This window comes from Anarrhichthys ocellatus, unplaced genomic scaffold (assembly GCF_004355925.1).
Source record: "Anarrhichthys ocellatus isolate YVR2014 unplaced genomic scaffold, GSC_Weel_1.0 scaffold6, whole genome shotgun sequence".
In the NCBI taxonomy this organism is placed as follows: Eukaryota; Metazoa; Chordata; class Actinopteri; order Perciformes; family Anarhichadidae; genus Anarrhichthys; species Anarrhichthys ocellatus.
The window spans coordinates 87,965-107,583 of NW_022280036.1; the positions used below are offsets into that span (position 1 = coordinate 87,965).

The 19,619-nt window shown below is 40.6% G+C and overlaps 1 protein-coding gene across 6 annotated transcripts in view; it reads right to left on the bottom strand.

Moving 5' to 3' along the window:
* Nucleotides 1-19,619, bottom strand: part of LOC116382869 (ADAMTS-like protein 3) — a 213,537-nt gene that overhangs the window by 66,220 nt on the left and 127,698 nt on the right. For all 6 annotated transcript variants that reach the window (XM_031846271.1, XM_031846272.1, XM_031846274.1 and 3 more), the window contains exon 7: nt 5,340-5,466. In XM_031846271.1, coding sequence (XP_031702131.1) covers nt 5,340-5,466 — 127 coding nt within the window. The remainder of the gene's footprint in view (nt 1-5,339; nt 5,467-19,619) is intronic.

Consider the following 19,619-nt stretch of genomic DNA (forward strand, 5'->3'; position numbering starts at 1 on the left):
TATTAGAGAGACTGGAACATTTAATTGGGATTAAAAGGAACCGGAATAAACTGGTTTCAATCATATTTTCCTTATCCGATGTAAGGGTCCAAGGACAGAGGATGTCGTATTTTGTAAAGATTGTAAAGCCCTCAGAGGCAAATTTGTGACATGTGATATTGGGCTTTAAAAATAGAATTGCATTGAATGGAATGTGCCTTAAAGAGAAACCACACTAAACGTCCACTGGGTGTATTGACAGTAGTGGGAGTTCACCTCGTTGACTCACTCTCTGATGGCTAATGTTTCAGCATACCCTCTAAATCTGGTCATTTTTAAACTAATACTAACACCACCTGACTAATTCTACAAATTGTAGGCAATTTGTAAGCAATAACTACTATTCATCAAGACCATAGTAATTAACAAAATCATTGTTGCCAGATTGGTTAGTTTTCCATTTAGTTGATTTTGGGCAACACATTCTCACTTTCAAATCATGAAATACTGACGCTTGGTCAGTGGCCCTAAGCTTCAAACAATGACACTCTAGGCACCACTCTAGCGTTGGTTTTGGACATGGCAGAGACGTGTCAGTTTCCACTCGTGACATGCAGACAGTCCTTTTAAAATAAACTTCCGTCTCAAAGGGAGGTTAGGTTCAGGCAACAAAATCACTTATTTAGGTTAAGGAAAAGAGCGTATTTGACGTTAACTTGACTGACTAACCGCTTACAACATTACTAAGTGTCTGATAATGGTCGTAACAAAATGATAATGTTTACTTTTATTTTCACAAGGGACACAAACGGCGGTTTCCTGGACAAAAGTCTTGTGTTTGTTTGATCCATCCACTTAGCTCATTTTTGCTGTTTTCTTGCTTTCCACTTTCATCAACCTAATTTCAAGCAGCAATTTACTGCTGTTTTCAGTGAAAAAGCTCTGATAAATCCACTTTACACTACCTGCCCGGTACCCTACAGCAGACAAAGCTAGAGACCAACCAGTGAACATAGAACATTTAGAGAGCGTGTTAAGTGCCAGGTTAATGTCAGCACACCTGTAGCAAGGTGCTGGACCTCCTTCCTGTAGTTAGACTCATCGTTGTTTTGATGAGGCCATCTACAGTTGTGTCATCAGCGAACTTCATAATGGTACTGGAACCATGTTCAGGTGTGCTTTCTTAGGTGAACAGAGAGTAAAAGACTCACATCAAGGTTGGTTTTCTAACCTTAATATCTTCACAGAAGATTCAGAGTGGTAACATTTCGCTCCTCTTCTGACTGCCCTACTCCCAACTGAGGAAGGAGGTGAGCACATGTCAGGTGGTAGTAACTTAAATTTTGGTTGCGATGTGATTACAAATGGTATTATATTTAAGGATATATTATTATTTTCTAGTTGTTAAATATATTTAGTAAAAAGCTGCTGCTGATTTTATGATGTTGTTTGTTACAGTTGTATAGATGGTGTTATGTTCAAAAGTTTCTCAAACAGAGGAGAAGAAGGCCACAGAGGAGAAGAAGCAGCCCCCCTGCTCTCTTTATTCCATCAGCAAGCAGGGCCGGAATCAGCTGGTCCAGGTTAAAATCAAAAGTATTTAATATTTAACAGAAGCTAAAACAGTTACAAACCGAATCAAACTATTAATAACATAATATTCCATGAAATATGAGATCCAAGCCACCCAGCAGCCCGATGTGACTGCTCGGTGGCCCCCAGAAGATCTGACATCCTCCAGAGTTTCAAACATTTTGTCCCCTGGAAAAGTCTCTGAAGAGTCTCATATTACACCGATCGATCAGCTCAATGATTGGCTGAAATCCAATAAGCCCCTCCTTGGCCCTTGACCTGTTGTTCTGATCAGACACCTCACCCAGCCACTTTCTTCCAACCCCCCTGCTTCCAACACATTCCTCAACCCCCTCACACAGACACTCAACCACACTCCTTGGTTAAAACTCCTACAAGTAAACACACTGTGACACATAATATCCAGCACTAGGAGCGCTTTAAACTTAAATTCCTCACAATGGTGATGGTAATTTCTCCAAATTGTCTAGTTTAAATTATTTATTAAGGTTAAGAGAATTGTTTATTCAAGAATTTTACCAATCAAAATGTATTGAAACTGTAAAAGATGGGATTTAGCGCACTCTTATAAAGAGTCAGTCTAGCAGCAACTTTTGAATTCCAATGTGTGCAGAATGTTGCTTGCATGTCTGCACTGTGTCATAGTTCCACAGCTTACTTTCAGCAAATATCATTCAAGCATTCAAGAGAGTTGCAAGCCTGCAATGTTAGAGATATTGAAAGCTCTGAATTGGTCCATCGGATTCCTTGAGGTGTGGTTACAGCAATTGGGTTGGTGTGGCCTGTGGTGGTCGGGCCAGATATATTTGTTATGGGGCCCAAAAATCACAGGTGACACCCCTGGAGGTGATGATGGTTTTGAATGCTGAAATGAAGTTAGTATCGAATTTTATCGGCCGTACAACTGTTCTGGAGGCAGGCACAATGGAGGGGGTCCAGGGTGGATGGCAGACCGTTTTTGAAATGAGCCAGGAATCGCCTCTTGAAGTTTTGTATTCCCGTTGTTTCATTCATTGCAAAAAAAAAAATGGTGGTCACAGTGAACATAAAATTTTCGATGGAGACGGCTTTGCTAGATATATGTCACTGAAAAGGAGAAGGTATTTCCACTTGCTTAACGTTTTCACTAGCAACTATCCCTACAGGCATCAGAATTGTCGGAGAAAATACAAGAAGTCAAAGTTGGCCTATTACGCTTCTTGCTACCCCCATGTTGTCACAATGTCTGTCTGAGTAATTTTCATTTTACTCAGTCTGCCCCCCAGCTACTTCTCGCTTCCCTCAGGCCCATGCATTTCTTCAGAACTCTCTGGACTTGCCATTCCCCATCCATCAACCAGCCCCAGTCTACTCTCTCATTCACTTGCTCACCTGTTTCCACTTCCCCTCATCAGCCCCGTCAGTACATATTACAGTAAATTTTCCCCAGTCAGTTGTCAGATTGCTCATGCCTTGCTTTCCAACCTCTGGATCTTACTACTTGAACCCTACAACCTGTACCGTCTTGCCTGCCACAGACTGGTGATTCTCTGCCTAACCCCTTTGGGTTATGTTGCTTTATATTAGGTGTATTAAGTCCTTTAACTGCATCAGAGACAGAAGAGAGCACATAGCTTGGGTATAACTATAAAGTCCCTTCCATAACATTAAAAAATCTCCTTCCCTCTACTCTTGCTTGTTAAGGCCTCAGTGTTTTGAGAGCACTGAATAAAGGACCACCACACTGCCATCCCCAAATCTGCCTGCTTTACAGATGCACAGCAGCATTGATCAGCTCTGCAGACCTAAATAACATCCACATGTGTTACTGTTAAACCTCAGTGAGCCCTGCCAACTAGTCAATCATGAGACTTTTGTAATGTCTCACACAGCATACAGACAGCAAAGAGTGCAGCAATTGAAAGTAATGGAAGTGGAAGGATTTCTGTTGTCCAGCCTGTAAAAATACCTTGTGTCTTTTCACACTAAAAGTGTTCCTCTCTCTGTGGTTCAGCAAGGAGGCGTAGTATTGAGGAGAGACCTTTTTAAGTGGATGTCATGTTAATTCTACTCTGGGCTTAGTTTGCTTTGCTTTGTATTAACTTATAGTTGGTGTCCATCTTGGTTACCCCTTGTGTGTTATTTAGTTTGGCTTAGCCACTATATAGGTTCCCTCATGTCAATAGGCTTGTTTGAGATGAACTTTTTTCCTGTTTAAATAAATGTAATAGAAATCCACAAATACATGTTTTTAAATAGGATTTGGATATATTTGGATGTTGTTACATTAATATACAAACTGTTGAACCTGCATTTACATACTTCACTGCATTTGTCTGTGGGTTTTGTTTTGACTCCCCTGACGTCGCTCAATTAACAAATGCATCTTTTTCCAACAGGGAATTATCTGTTGCCAATCAGATGTCTTCTCCATTTCAAACCAATCACATGAGCGTGCCCCCACAAGGGTAAACTCTTACATCATACTCAGGTAGGGTATGGGGTGGAAACCGGAAGCTGACGTAATTTTTGTTTGCCCAATAATTTGACTTGTGCACCCCAGCTATGTGTTGAAACAAATAAACAAGTCTGCAAAGACCCAAAAAAGAATTCAAACAAAGGATACATGAACTGGATTGAAGGTTACATCCACTATGTTGGAGGAAAACACCAGCACTGAGTAAGGGTATACCCTTGTGGGGGCGCATTCATGTGATTGGTTGAAAATGGACTACACATCTAATTGCCTACAGATAATTCCATTTTTAATAAAAACACATTTGTGAATTGAGCGACGCTTGGGGAGTTTTAAAAAAGTTCACAGACGTCAAGCAGTTCAACATTTTGTATATAAATGTAACAACATCCATATACTTTGATGTCATTTTTAAATCCCTTTTAATACTTGGATTTCAATTATGTTTATTTAAAACGAGAAATATTTATGTGTGCATCAGAAACATATTTGTAAATCTTACTTTTTTATATGTAGATTTTGGTTACATTTATTATGTTGGGGTCTGACTATGTGCGTGTGAACCACGTGCTCTAAAGGGATCTGTAGGCCTGCATGTTCAGCAAAAAGCCTGATCTGGGTTGAAGATAACAGCAAGCTCCAAGGAACGTTTCACATGGCCTTAGATGTGAAAAGCAATAAAACACCAGAGCTGGGATCCCCTTGGACAAACAGCCACAGACACCCCAGGACTCCCTGCGGTGCAGCTCTGGCTGTCCCCGAAACATGTGGTCTGTTGCTCGAACTCAACTCGTCACTTTTCACTCTGAATGTGGAATAGTACTTTGACTATTGACATTGTGAGTGAATCCTAATTATGAGATTTTGTTTATAGTTTGGTTCTCAGGGTGGTGCCCCGTTATTATTTTGTCACCAAATACATTTGTAAGTCTTTCTGTGTGTGCGGTGGTAATTGACAAGTTAGGAGTGAGAACATGTAGACAAATATCCAGCTGTATTACCTCCCATAGAGCCTGGCTGGGAGGAAGCCTAGGCAGAGATACAGTGTTTTGTCTACAGGTACGAAATCAGCAGAGATATGTTCAGGTCTGAGCTGAGGGTGTATTCTCTAAAATGACCTAGAAAGCTCGTAGGCTGAGCTAAGTGATGGCCTAAAGAAACATTTGGAGGAAGTAAAGGGCTGTAAGGGTATTTCAAAAGTCCAGTGTGTTAAGTATTAAGGATTAGCTTGGTGAACATGAGGCTTAGAAGTGGAACCAGAGTAAATGAAGACGTATGTAAGTTGGACACGGATCAAGATTGCATGACCTACATTGTTCTGGTGTAAGGTGGGGTAGGGCCTGTCCTCGTACCAGCCGGCATGTGGAGCCATCCCCGCCACAGACGCCGCAGTTATCCTCTCTGGCACCACTGGCTAGCTGGCGATCACAGCCCACCTCCTGCACACACATTATAGATAAACACTCAGGAGATATGTAGCTTATCAACGCATGAAGACACGAGAAGACAAGAGAGCTGGATAAACATTATACTAAGTAAGGCATGATTGCACTGATACATTCAAGCCTCACAGCAATAGATCATTCAATGATTAATTGATTATCAGTCAATTGACAGAAAACAACTATTTGGATAATCAATATATTATTTCAAATAATCTATCAATTAAAAATACAACATATTAGTTCCAGCCTCCCCAATGTTATGATTTGCAACACCTCTCTTCACCGACATCATTGTAAACCAAATTGTTTTGGGCATATACCCACACACTGTAAGATCTTTGGTGATCCCTTACCATTTCATCCAGTGTAATCATTGGGTAAAAATCCAATATTGTGCAATACTTTATCACTAAATAACTGCAAAACTAGTGGTCATCCCATTAGACTTAGCTGCACTTTTTGTTTTGTGCTAATTACCGAATTTTAGCATTCTGACATGCTAAACTAAGATAGTAAACATTGTAAAGGAAAAAAGCAAAATAAATAAAAAATATACAGTCCAAATAACAATAAATTGTGCTCACCTATAAAACTATCCAATCATTTTGTAAGCATTTTGCTGTAAAAATATACAAATAGTGATGACACTTGTAATGCGTAATGCTTCATGATGGAGGACCTGGCACTGCTGGAGGTCCAGATGAATGGAAGAACTAGGAGGGAACGAGTGATCAAGGACCACCTCACCCACTCGCACCTCCATTTCTGTTTTCAACAATTCCTTTTCTTGGTCTTGCTTTCGTTAGTTTGCCGTATCCTCTCGTGTTGTACCGTAAAGAAGCGTTGATCAGCAGGCAGGTGAGTAATAGGCAGCTCTGGTATTACAGAGGGCTTTCCTATGTTTTAACACAATCTCGCCAGACTAGCAGAGATTCTTCCAAATTAGTGGAACTGGAACGCCATATCCTTTCAAGTTTTTGGAACGTTTGCTTTAATTTGTGGGTTTATTAAAGGCTATATCATGGAGCTAACTTCCTTTGTTTTTTCATCTTTATTTTTAGCACGATCACGAAGATGATCAATTTGCTCGGGGCTAAAGTTAGAATAGGAGTCCTCTGTTATATTGAGAAATCTCATTGAAATAAATGCAGATGCAAAAACTTCTTTCAATTTAGTGACAGCACCAACAGACATCTAGAGTACAAACTTTTGCCTAATGGCATGTTGTCCGGTAGTGAGAATTCAAAAGTTATTAGATAATGGTCCAATAAAAGAGGGTTCTGTGGAAAGACTATTAAATGTTCAATTTCAATGCCATATGCCAGAACAAGTGAGTGGGTTTCTGTACACTCTGACAGAAGCCAATAGAATTTAACGAGATAAAAGCAAAACGAGAGAGAGATTCCGAATATAGACCTGGGGCACACTGTAACAAATAGAACTGGCTGTAGTGATTTCCGGTTTAGGTTTTAATTAAAGACTAAGAACAAGGCTTTCAAAAGAGTTATCATTCAGTTAGGTTTAGGGTTGATTAATAGGCTTGAGTTACAGATGGCTGCTACGCCACCTCCTCGGCTGGTGCGACAAAATGAATAAATATGATTATTTGATATAAATAATTTACTAGTATGGCTTTAGATGACAGAGATCTGATATTTAAGTCCACATTTAATGCTCCTATTTTGTTGCACTGTTGCGGTTCATTTGTATTAGGTTATTTTGTATAACTCCTCTTCTATTTGCTTTTTATTAGAATAATTTAAGTGGCCGTGGGGCTGACACAGTCCCTATGGGATTTTGGGTGCAACATAAGCCCTTTTCAAGTGTATAAGGTATAAACCAACTCAAATCTAAAATTAAATTTCCCTATGTATTTCGTCAGCGCTGTTTGCATCACGGAGCCCAGGGGAGATGGCAACAGAAGCACATGTACATGCTGCGGCCGGTAGCTACCATAAAGTTTGCTACATTCTTGTCTTTATTTGTTGTTTTATCATGTTTATCACTAATGGCCTATGACAGAATACATCATCAACATCTGAAAATGAAGAGGGGATTAGATTAGATTTAGTGCAGCAGACTTTGAGATGATCACCGTCCACGGCTGACTGACCAACCTGCCAGACCCAATGCCACCAAACTGCACCAAGGAAGAGAGGAGAGCCGAGATGGAAGCTAAGCTAACCCAGCTAGGACCTGAGGCTACTCCACTAACCAGCGGGAGGTCGGTGACTTGAGCCCACATCTTCACAGAGACCTGGATCTATCGTGGTCCAAGATCAAGCAGCACTTGAGGGGTGGATAGCAGGACAGAGAGCAGGACTCTGGTGGACCAGAGGAGGTGGACTCTGTGTTCACATCATGATGCTTGGTGCACAAACACAGTCAAACTTGATGGACAGTGTCTTCCTCATGTTGAGTTTTTAATGTGAAGATGTCGGCCATAGTATCTGACCAGATAACTGTTTTTGTTACTGCTGTTTATGTTCCTTCAAAAAATGCACTACTGTGTGTAAAGTACTCCTGTTTTTCTTTTGTTTGTCATGTGTTTATTGTGTTGTAAATGGACTACAACTGAATTTAGTTCATGCATCGCTGTATTGCATAATTACAATATATTATTCTTAAATCCTTTAGTTTTCATATAGTTTCACTCTGCCCTCTCCAGTAACCTCACCCAATACATCTTCACGACCTGCACATATAGATTGGTTAAACTAGCAAAGTGCAGAAATAAAGCCAGTGACCGCTCTCCCTCAATCATTACACTCCAAAGCCCCATCGAGTCCGAATCATAGTGCCGACCAAGTTCACCAAAACAAAACTTAAGTAAATAAATTGTGTTCCCTTGTCAGATATTTTCAAATGATATCCGTGGGAGATACCTTGATTGTCTCGATGATTTTAGGGCAAACAGTGCGACTCCTGCATTATGTTGACACAAGTATTGCTGCATGACGGATGCACTGTCACTGCTAGAGGACTACGTGAATAGAAGAATTAGGAGGGGACGAGTGTTCAGGGACCACCTCACCCACAAGCACCTCGATATGTGTCCGAAAAATGGAAACTCTGACCCATGCGGGCCTCATTCATAAAACACTGCGTAGGATCCACACTAAAAGTGTACGTGCGCACAGAAGCCAAAAGTTCAGTGTGCTAAAAAAATATATAATAGAATGTGCATACGCCTGCTATTGTGTTACATCCTTTTGTATATCCCAAATCAATTTGAAAATGTGCGCACATAGATCAGCCTCACATCCCTCCCTCTGCACACCCACACTCAATGCAAAGCACCTCATGAATGTTTGGGCATAGAAATGGGCCTGGTTCCTTACAGTGAGTCACAGCAACTACCGAGAGGAAGTCCAAGAAAAAGATTTTTTTTATCGTATTTGGTGATATATGCACCTTATGAGATACGATTGAAAACTATTGACGCTCTGTTCTGAAAATGTTTAATGCTATTTGATGTTATCTTGGATTTCTACATTCAAGGATGATAATTTCATCAACTGCGGTGGCATCCACAGCTTACCACGGGTGTCGGTAGTCCGGCCCTTTCCTCTGCTCTACGGGGTGCAAACAATGCAATGGGACTAAATAATTAAGCAGTTTATTGAATACAATAATCAAAACTGAATATAACCAGTTGTAGCAGCCAAAATAAACACACAATGTGGAGACTTTAAAATGTATGAACATGAGTTTGTCTGCATGTACTATGCGGAGTACTCGTGACATATTCAAGCTGTTGCCGTCCCATAAATCTTCCTCCCACAGCATGCTCCATGTTAAAATTCAACTTGAATAACATGAATTCAAAAAACATGAACAACTGAATAGCAAACACATATATAATCAGTTTCATCTCAGTATTTCCTTTCAGGTCACAGAGAGCTTGTTCGCAGTCTAGGTGCAAGGCAAATTTAAGCAAGGCAGGCAGTGTTTTCAAAATATTCATGAAATGCAATTGTTACAAAGTTGGCAGCACATTTCAATGAGACTTCCTGGGTTTTAAAGACAAGTGGACAGATTTAAGCTTTTATTTGTATCTGTTCAACTGCTAAATCAGTTTAAAATCCTGGATATATCCTTCAATCACTTAGTGTGGACAATACTGTCTGTTTTGTTTTTCCAAAAAATGTACAATATTTATGCAGGGAGTGCAGTTATTGACAGTGTGGGCTCCATGCTAGGTCTGACAGTTTATGCTGGTGTACTTGAAGTTGTCAGTGCCCTGCTCACTCCTGTGCTGCCATCTTTGCTGCTTTCTATTTAGGATTCGGTTAGCCTCACCTTTCCCTTAGCACCAACCTGTAGGCTCTGAGTCTGCATTCGCTGAGGGTGTCAGTAATTATGATAATTTCCAACTCCCTGCTTAGTTTGGTGCTTCCTTGTGGGCAATGGCTCAGTCTGAGCCCAGACGCCAAATAGCAACATTGTACATGTTCTACATTTCCGTAATAACGAATTTCACATGAGTTGGCTGACTGAACTTATATTTACATTGTCCATGCAATCTCCGGTGGTCTCAAAAGTAAAGGCAGTAGTTAAGTTAGTGCTGCAATACCTCTTAGAGAGGAAGTGGGTGGTTTGGTCAACAAGGCATATACATTTTACAACGGAGACTGTGTCACAGTTAACAGAGACAGTCAATGTTGGTGTTTTTCAACCCATACCATGATCTTTTCGTTTAAAACCAAGAACATTTTTAAGGACTTATCGGTTGGCAACTCTTCTGTTGGCACTGTTGCCGTTGTTTGCACTGTAGTTGCGAGCCGCTGGCTGAGCCATTGTCATGTTAAAAGTTTTGTAGAGGCAATAGATATTGTGTAAATTACCTATAGAGAACATTTTGCTGACAATAGTTTTGTAATTATTCTTATAGGAACAGTGTGTAACATTTAGGGGGATTCTTTGGCATAAATGGAATATAATATTCGGAACAATGTCTTCATTGGTGAATGATGCCCTGAAACTAAGAATCTTTGCTTAGATACAGCCCTTTATGTCTACATATGGAGTGGGTCCTCTACAGAGTCTGCCGAGTTGCACCGCCATGTTCCTCCCATAGACTGTATATAAGAGGTGGACTTAGGTTCAGAGTGGACCAAATAAATCATAAAATGAATCTCCTGGCAGATGTAAGGGCCTGAGGGGCAGGGTAGTGGCTGACAGCTACATTCCTGCCAGAAGGCTCCACCCTCTCCTTGATGAGAGCATTGAGATCAGGTGTGGGAGGAGACAGACCTGATCCGGATCTCCTCATCAGGGAGGGGAACAAAAGGCCAGGAGAGAAACAGAGCAGGAAGGAGACGACGAGAGGAGAAGATGATTAAGGCCGGTAAGTCGGCTAGCGGCCCGGATGTTTTAGTTTAGTTATAGAGTTAACTGATCGAGCTCTGGAAGGAGCTACGTTTTCTGTTTTGTGTTGGTTGAGGTTTGTTTCATTAAAAACCTGCAGCACTGACTCCGCCTGTGATTGCTGCGCTGCCACTAATTTCTGTCCTCCGTACCTTCCTGTTACACAGAATATGTAATTCTGTATCTAACAGATCCGGTTAACTCTCACTAAATTACAGACGCTACTAAACACCTATAGTGCTATTTCAGGAAACAAGGTCAATTTGGAAAAAAGTGAAATTATTTCACTCACGAACTTGAATACCAACAAACAACCCCATTTAAGTGGACCCCATATATTAAATATCTGGGAATAATTATAGATGATGATCTCAAAAATTTGTACAAACGTAATTGCCTCCCATTACTGAGTAAAATCGAGGACGACCTACGCAGGTGGATGAATCTACCCATCACTCTAATTGGTTGAATAAACTATGTGAAAATGAATATTCTCTTGAGGTTGCTGTATCTTTTCCAGTCCTTATCCATTCCATTACCTCTAACCTTTTTTAAAACCCTCAACCAACACGTTAGACAGTTTCTATGGAACTGTAAAACGCCAAGGGTGTCAATGGAAAAATTAACATGGGATTATAGTCTCGGAGGTTTTGACTACCCAATTTAAAAACTTATTATTTAGCAGCCCAGATGCTATATATTTCGTAATTTTTTGACGGTGATGCTGCCCCCTCTTGGATACAAATTGGACTTTATCCTCTGAAAGAAGAAACTTCCAGTGATTTTATTTATAAATGGAACTCCAAACCATATCAACAAGATATGTATTAAAATTTTAAATTTCATTTATTATACTATATTGATTCCGTTAGGGGGGAAATTTGTCTCTGCATTTGACCCATCCCTGTATATAGGGAGCAGTGGGCTGCCAATGACAGGCGCCCGGGGAGCCATAGTGTCTTGCTCATATCAAATAGGGAGTATTGATAAGCTCTGACATTACTGGTGCTTTTTATCGGTTCTTGTTAATTTTTGGTGTAATTTATTATTACACTGTGAGACTCTGCTCTGTATGAGGACTGAGCTCCTCCAAACACACAAGCACACACACGTGAAGCTAGTTAGCGAGCAGAGAGGTTGCGATTACTCGAGCTGACGTAAACTAACCTCGGTACTGTTTTGTGACTAAAAAGCCAAAACTTTATCAATACATCTGTTCAACAAACAGAAACAAAAGTAAAACCTATTTCAATTTAGTTTGTCCACCGTCTCTGTTCAGCTTAGTTTGTCCTTGTAAACTTCTCTGCTGCTTGAGACAAACCATCCAGGAGGAATGACCGATACTGACTGAGTTACTACTGAATTACTTTATATAGAGACTTTGCTGTTGTTAAAATAACTGTTGCTCTAACAGTATTTAGTTGTATTTAAAATTTAAATAAATTCTAATCTTGTTTGAATTTATTGTTTTTTAAACTATAGTATATATATGTTTTTAAAAGAAATTATTTAGTCATGAAAAAGAATAACTGTCAATAACTGTCTTATAAAATCCTGTTGATACCAACCGCTACCTGAATGCAACCATAGCTCACTGACAAGCTCGGAAAGGGAGGGGTGAAAGGAGGGTATCTCAGCACTAGATGCCTTACACACTGCTCCTTTTAATACGATGTAGAATTCAGAGTATTTTTAGACCATGTTATTTTTATTCTCAAATAAGTAAAGGATCCGAGTACTTTTTGCACCACTGTACCCCAGTACCCTGTGACATCCCTATTGAGTGTGGTTACAGGGGGAAAAAGGAGCAGCAAAACCAATCTGTTCTCACGCCCAACTCCAAATACTGCAGCTTGGTCAGTGCCCATCGGAATATGATACTGACACATTCAGCCACCCTTTAACTCCAATGTCATTTCCTGTGTCATTTTTAGATGGTCAGAGCAAGTTAAGTAGTATAAAGTGCCATTAGTCCTCTTAGGGCGGGTGGGAGTGATGTCGAATGTGTCAAAGAAACACAAGATTTTCACCGGACCACTGACCGTGTCCTTTAGTCACGTGAGTCGCTTGTCATATGACTCATTTGTGAAAAGCTAGTCACGTGAGTCATTAGTCAGTTAAATGAATGTCAACCACATTATTTTCCTATGCCTAACTAAGTAGTTCTGTTGCCTGAACCTAATTTCATTTGAAGACTAAAGTGTATTTTGAAAAGACACTTTAGCGTATATTGATACAGTCCCTGATGCTAGAGGGGTACCTAGAGCATCATAGTTTGAAGCTTAAGGCCACTGACCAAGCACTGAATAATGACACTATAAGAAATATAGACTTGCTCGTCAATATTGTCTTCTGAAAAATGAATAGTGGATGCTCAAATTAAAGGTAACTGACAGAGTGATATTTGATCCTTATTTTTTGTGAACAGCAATAAAAGTAAAAATCTGTATCCTCTTCATACTTTGTTCAGTTCTCCTCCCTAAATGAAAGTAAGTAGACTTCTAACCCCAAATATTAGCACTTACTGTTGTATATTATGTCAGTTTAATACTGCTTAGTATATACTATGATTTATTTTCGTACAGATATGTGCCACTGAACAGTGAATTCTCTTCTATTCCTGAGTTTTATTTAATCCACCACTGCTCTCGTGCTCACACGTACATACAGACACACAGCCTAATGTAGATATGCTGCATGAGGCTTGTCATCGAAGTTGCTGTGACAGACTCACAAAACAAAGTGACACATACACACACTGACAGACAGAATTACACACCGCTGTTCTCTTCCCCTTTACTCCATGGAATATTATTTATTTTCTCTTCTCCTTGTATACAGCTGGATTCCATGCTACTGTGTGGTGTATTATTAATCCATATACATGCAGTAGAGGAGGGATTGGCCTCATTCCGTCACTGACAAACTTTCTGCTACAGCACCACAGCAACCCAGCTCCCCATCCTGAGCTTCTGCCTCCATCACCAGCCATGTGATACCATCTCATCCCTGTCAGGCCCGGTGCCCTCTCTGCATGCCAAGGCAGTCAGCAGCTGCTGTTTGAGCACACATCCATCATCCATCTCCCATTACTGCCAACAAGTACTTGTGTGTGTCTGGCCTGATTGTTGGTGTTTTCAGTTCAATGATGGTCCAGAAGCAGCCTGAGTCCATCCAGGAATTGGTATGTACTGGATTTTTACAGGCAGATTCTGGCACGGCATTCAAACTAAGTCCAACTCGTGGGCCGAGTGCTAGCCAAACAAAGTGGAGGGAGTTAACTTTTCTAGCCTGGAGGAAATGAGCTCCAATGGTGAATTGTTTTTTTTTCTACATGGGTCCTTGGCAAACGGCACACAGCTTCCGAATACAGAAGTCCCCTACTAAGGTCGTGTTCCCACTAATGTTTATAAATGTGAAAAAGGGTCTTTTCAGTGCCTGCTGTTTTTGCCTTCCACCCACACAGACGTGATATATCACTACAGGGATATCGGAGCTTTATATGATGCATGGCATACAGACCAACCGTCTTCCATCACAACTGAGCAATCTTAGACATCACTACCTGTTTTGATACAAGCCTTCAGTAACCCATCTAAGTCAAGACCGAACTGTTCTCATTTTGTTTATTGGACATAGTACAGTAACGAGCTGACAGGAACTGAAGGGAGACAAGGGGGGAGGATTGATCCCTGGCTGGACTCAAACAAGGGATATGGTAATTTCATTGTCAGCAATTGTGTAAACTCCTTGACCACTAAGACTGTGTTGTCTTGAGGATGTGCTGTCAAATTTTACAAATTTTCATTAGTGGTAAATTATTGTGAAATTACTTCGCACCATAATTATCTAGGATTTTATTCACTATATACAGTAAATTTTACATTGCAGCAAAGCACATTTAGGCAAAATAACTAACTTCAAATACACCATGAACAAAAGTCTTTAGACAGTGGAATGGAAATAACCTTGAATGCAGCACAGTTTCTGTGTCCGTTAGATTCTAGACAAATATTAAATTAGACGAATTAGATAAAGTACAATATTCACCTCTGAGATGTGGTCGAATAGTGTTTAGCGGTGGATTGCAAACCACTTTTAAACCGCCACCTACCGTCTGTGTTGGGAGTGATATCCAGCCAATCCAAAGAGGAGGATTTTAACCTAGTGATATAATGGTGACTGGGTCCGCCCACTTACTGTTAAATAGAAAAAACACTCGCAAGCGAGCAGGTGAAAGTTTGGTGAGAGGAAGTGCAGTGACAGACATCATGCACCAGGGGACCTGGAGTCCATCACCGCTCCTTTACCCCTCAGCTACTTCACAGTATTTGTGTAATTTTTAAACATAATTTACAGTAATGAGTACAAGCAAGCAAGCAAAAAAAAAAAAAAAAGTTAAGCAGTGAGAACTACTTTTCCTGTGAATGAAAATACCTGTGCTGTTGTAACCTGATATTTCAGGATGACAACTGTAGAGGTGGTGAGGTTTAAGCCTCCTCCGACTCGTGTATTAAGACATCATTACAGGATATAATATAGTTTCACATGTTGGATTGCAAATGCATCTGCCTTTTCTAGTGAAGGAGCTGCATTGTGAGCTGGTGCTGTTTGATGCAGACAGCTGGATTTGCATAAGCAGGGCATGTTGTTAATGAATCTGGTGGGGATGCTCTCGGCTGTTGTTGAGGAAGCAGAGAACACATTACTCTCCTACTCCCTTTCTTCCGTCTGACTTTTTTCTTGACTCTTCTTCTTTTGCCTTGAGTTCCTCCCATTCTCTTGACTTTTTTCATTTTAACATGCCTATTCAATGCCGTTGACTTTACATCAATATTTTTGATGTGTTGAGTCAAAAAGATGAATACCTTTTTACTCATTTTATATTCATGTATCTGTACTCTGCAGTTAGTGTATTTGTAGATGTTGAGCTTCATTTTTACATGAAACAAATAATAACGGTAGCTGTGGAGTCATAATGAGATTATTATGAGGTGGTTCAACTGTAGTAGGACAGCACTGAAGGCCCAGGTATAAAACACACGGCCCGCCACTGCCTAAACCTAAGTAGTTTTGTTGTTGAAACTTATTTTAATATATATTAGTTTATTCTAAAAGGACACAATGCATGTCACAAGCATGTACTGACACGGGGTCCCTAACGTGCTACGTAGAGCATAATAGTTTGAAGCTCAGGATCACTGACCTTCGGGATCGGACGCACTGCGGTGACGATGTCAGCATCAGGTGCTGGAGGTAGGGGTTGGTGTAGGTATGCTTTGTTCCTGCTTGCTTACATATTCTGGGCAATATTGTTGAACCTTCTCTTTACATAGAGCTGCATGTCATTTAGCTGGTGGATTTTGTTTTCTGGAGATGGGCACTGTTTGATTTACTCCTTCAGTGTGCAAAATACCCGTTGGCAATCTGGGCACCCCCTACCTAGTGCTCCAGTTTTATAATGATGAAGTCTTACACAGACTCAGTATGCAATGTACTTATTATATTCCATGGCCAAGACAATTAACTAGGCATCCACGAGTTACACACACATCACCAAGGCTAATATTGTTAACAATAGGGCCACTCACACAGCACACTCTCTCTAGCCCTACGCACCAATGCACACTTTGCTTCTTTTCATTGGCGCCGTGGTCCCAAGAAGTGGAGAGACAATGTCCTGCTTTAGTCCAGGTTCTCATGAACTGTCCAAAGGGGGTCCATTTAGGACCCCAAACAGAAGTAAGAGAGTCTCTTTGCGCGACATGTTGTGGTTCTAGCTGGCTGTGTCATTTATGGCAGGAAATCTTTTTTCGCACTTTCAATGAATATTCGCAAATAAATGTTTTCAATTTGGATGATTACTGCTGCACATAGTAGGGTAAGCTTTTCAAATTCTATTTCGATTTATAATTTAATAATTTTTCTTAAATACACTACATGTATTATAATTTATAAAAATATTTTTCCCATCATCTTATTTTCTCACTGCATAGCTACTGTCTTCCTCAGTTGCTCTGCTTCCAGTGCAGCTTGTTTTAAGTAGAGCTTTTATCCAATCAGATTTCACCTCTGTGTCTCTAGGTAAGAAGAGAGGCCGCAGGCCTGCAGTCTCTCAAGTGAACCATTTGCATTTTAAGTGAATGGGGACGATATTGTTGATTGTCATAGTGTTCAACCAATCAGATCTTTAGTTTGACATGTTGGGCGTATTCTTTGACATGCCAGAGCCTGCTAGCTGGCCTACAAGTACGTGATTGGTCAGTGGGCTAGCCTGACATGTTGGGCGGTGACAATCCCAATATCTGCTGCCTCTGTGGAGCTGACATTTTCAGCCCTGAAACGCATTAAAACGTATTCAAGAAATAAAACTGGGGAGGCTCGACTGTCTTCACTCGCATCCATGAATCTAGAAGGACTTCTTACTGGAACTAAAATGCACAGATGTACTGAACAACCGTGGAATTAAACTCTTTGTTAACAAAGAAAGGAGGATGCACTTTGTCTTTAAATAGTGAACAGCAGCTCTGGTACGTTAAATGCGTTTGTTTTTACATCTGCAGTAGCTTTAAGATGCTTGTTTATATATTATTATTTGTACAACTTGTTTTTAATGAAGATTTTTGTTTGGTTTAATATGTGATTGGAACCATTGTTATGTCCAATGTTGCTCTGGGGACATATTTAGCCGCTGCCAGTGTTGGCAACTTGCCGACTTTCTCGCTAAATCTGGTGACTTTCAAAACCCTCATGGCGACTTTTTTTGTCAAAAGCTACTAGTGACAAATCTAGCGACTTGTTCTGGTGTTATTGGAGAATGTTCTTGTGTTTTGACGTTAAAGCACGTACGTTCTGCACTGTCGTGAACAAGCAGCGGGTGCTGCTGTGAGCCCCTCCGCCGGTGTTATGTCCCTACTGGTTTCCCTTCCGTGTGTGTGTTGTGTTCGCTTAACAGCTGCAGCGGTTTTCTGCCTCTGTCGCCTGATTCGTCACACATTCACAAACATATTGTTGGAGATCTAAAAGACACATCTCATATCAATTGCAGGGATTCCGATTGTATAAGTTAGCACTGCATCACAGCCACGTATGAAGAAATACATAGAAGAAAATACATTTATGCAAAGATTGCAACAACCTGGATTCGAACTCTGGCGAGCAAAACAGTAAAACTCATTAAGACGGTCGCGCTACGCGGTCCGCCACTTGTGCTTGGTAATTTAACAGACATTCAGTAATTTATTCACCAAGTCATTTAGGTTTAGGTTGAACTGAAACAACTGGTTTCCTGGGGCGTATCTTCGAACAAAACCTTATCAATGCTTTTTCGCGAGGCTTTGTCCATACACCACCGACGCATTTTGACAAAAACAAATGTACTTTTGTGACGATTATAAAGTGACGATCGTACTTTGAAAATACACTAAATAATTGCGAACTCTTGTTCGGTCGGTCAGGATACGTTTTGGGGCGCCATGCTTAAAAAATATATATTATGCACAATGTCACTACTTCAGCTCTCTTAGTTGTTAGAGGGTAGACTTCTAGCCACTTTGTGAAGTGGTCCACACACATACGTAACCATTGTTGGTGCATTTCAGCTTGCCAACTAGATCCATCCAGACTAGTCTGAAGGGCTCAGTCACCTTAGAATGCAAACCAAAGCTTACACCAACAAGACTTCATACAACATGTTAAATTTAATGTTTATTCACCTCTACGGGTTATACTGAATTTTCTCCATCATAGAGGTCCTGTTTTTCTGGCAGGCATCACATTGGGCAATCTGACCAACCGTGGCAAAGAATTTGTCAACAAAGTAAGTTGATTTCGGAGACAAGAGTTCGCAATTATTTTGTGTATTTTCAAAGTACGATCGTCACTGTATAATCCTCCAAAAATACATTTGTTTTCGTCAAAATGCGTTGGTGGTGTATGGTCGAAGCCCCGCGAAAAAGCATTGATAAATATGTTTGGAAGTGTTCGGAGAGATGCCGAAGGAAACCAGTTGTTTCAGTTCACCCTAAACCAAAACGTTCCCTGGGCAGTAACGAGGTATGAGCTAATGGATAAATATGTGAATGACATGCATCCGTCAGAGTAAATGGCAGACTGCGTAGTGCGACCGCTTTTGGGTTTGTTATTATTTTGCTGGCCAGAGTTCGAATCCAGGTTGTTGCAATCTTTGCATAAATGTATTTTCTTCTCAGTGCTAACTTATACAATCGTAATCCATGCAATTGATATGAGATGTGTCTTTTAGATCTCCAGCAATATGTTTGTGAATGTGCGACGAATCAGGTGACAGAGGCAGAAAACCGCTGCAGCTGTTAAGCGAACACAACACACGCACGGAAGGGAAACCAGGAGGGATGTAATACCGGTGCACACAGAAGCCTCCCGCAGCAGTCAGAGCAGAGAGGAGACGCACTCTCGGCAGATAGTGTATCTACAGGTGTTTGCTTCATTTTTACACAAAACAAATAATAACCGTAGCTGTGTTTCAGCTGAAGGACAGCAGTGATGGCCCAGGTATAAAATGCACAGCCCGCCACTGTAAGCAAGTATATATTTAACTGAAACCTAAGGGTTTCTTGCAGAGAGGGCTCTCTGTGCTCTGTAACCTGTTCTGTGTTGGTGGGAGTGATCCCATGACAACACATCAGTTCAGCGTTTTTTCTCTGACATGGAGTGATACTGAAAGTGCAAAGGAATTAGAGGCCATAGGTCTATGAACCAATCGGATTGCTTGATTTAAGCTGACCATGTCATAGTAT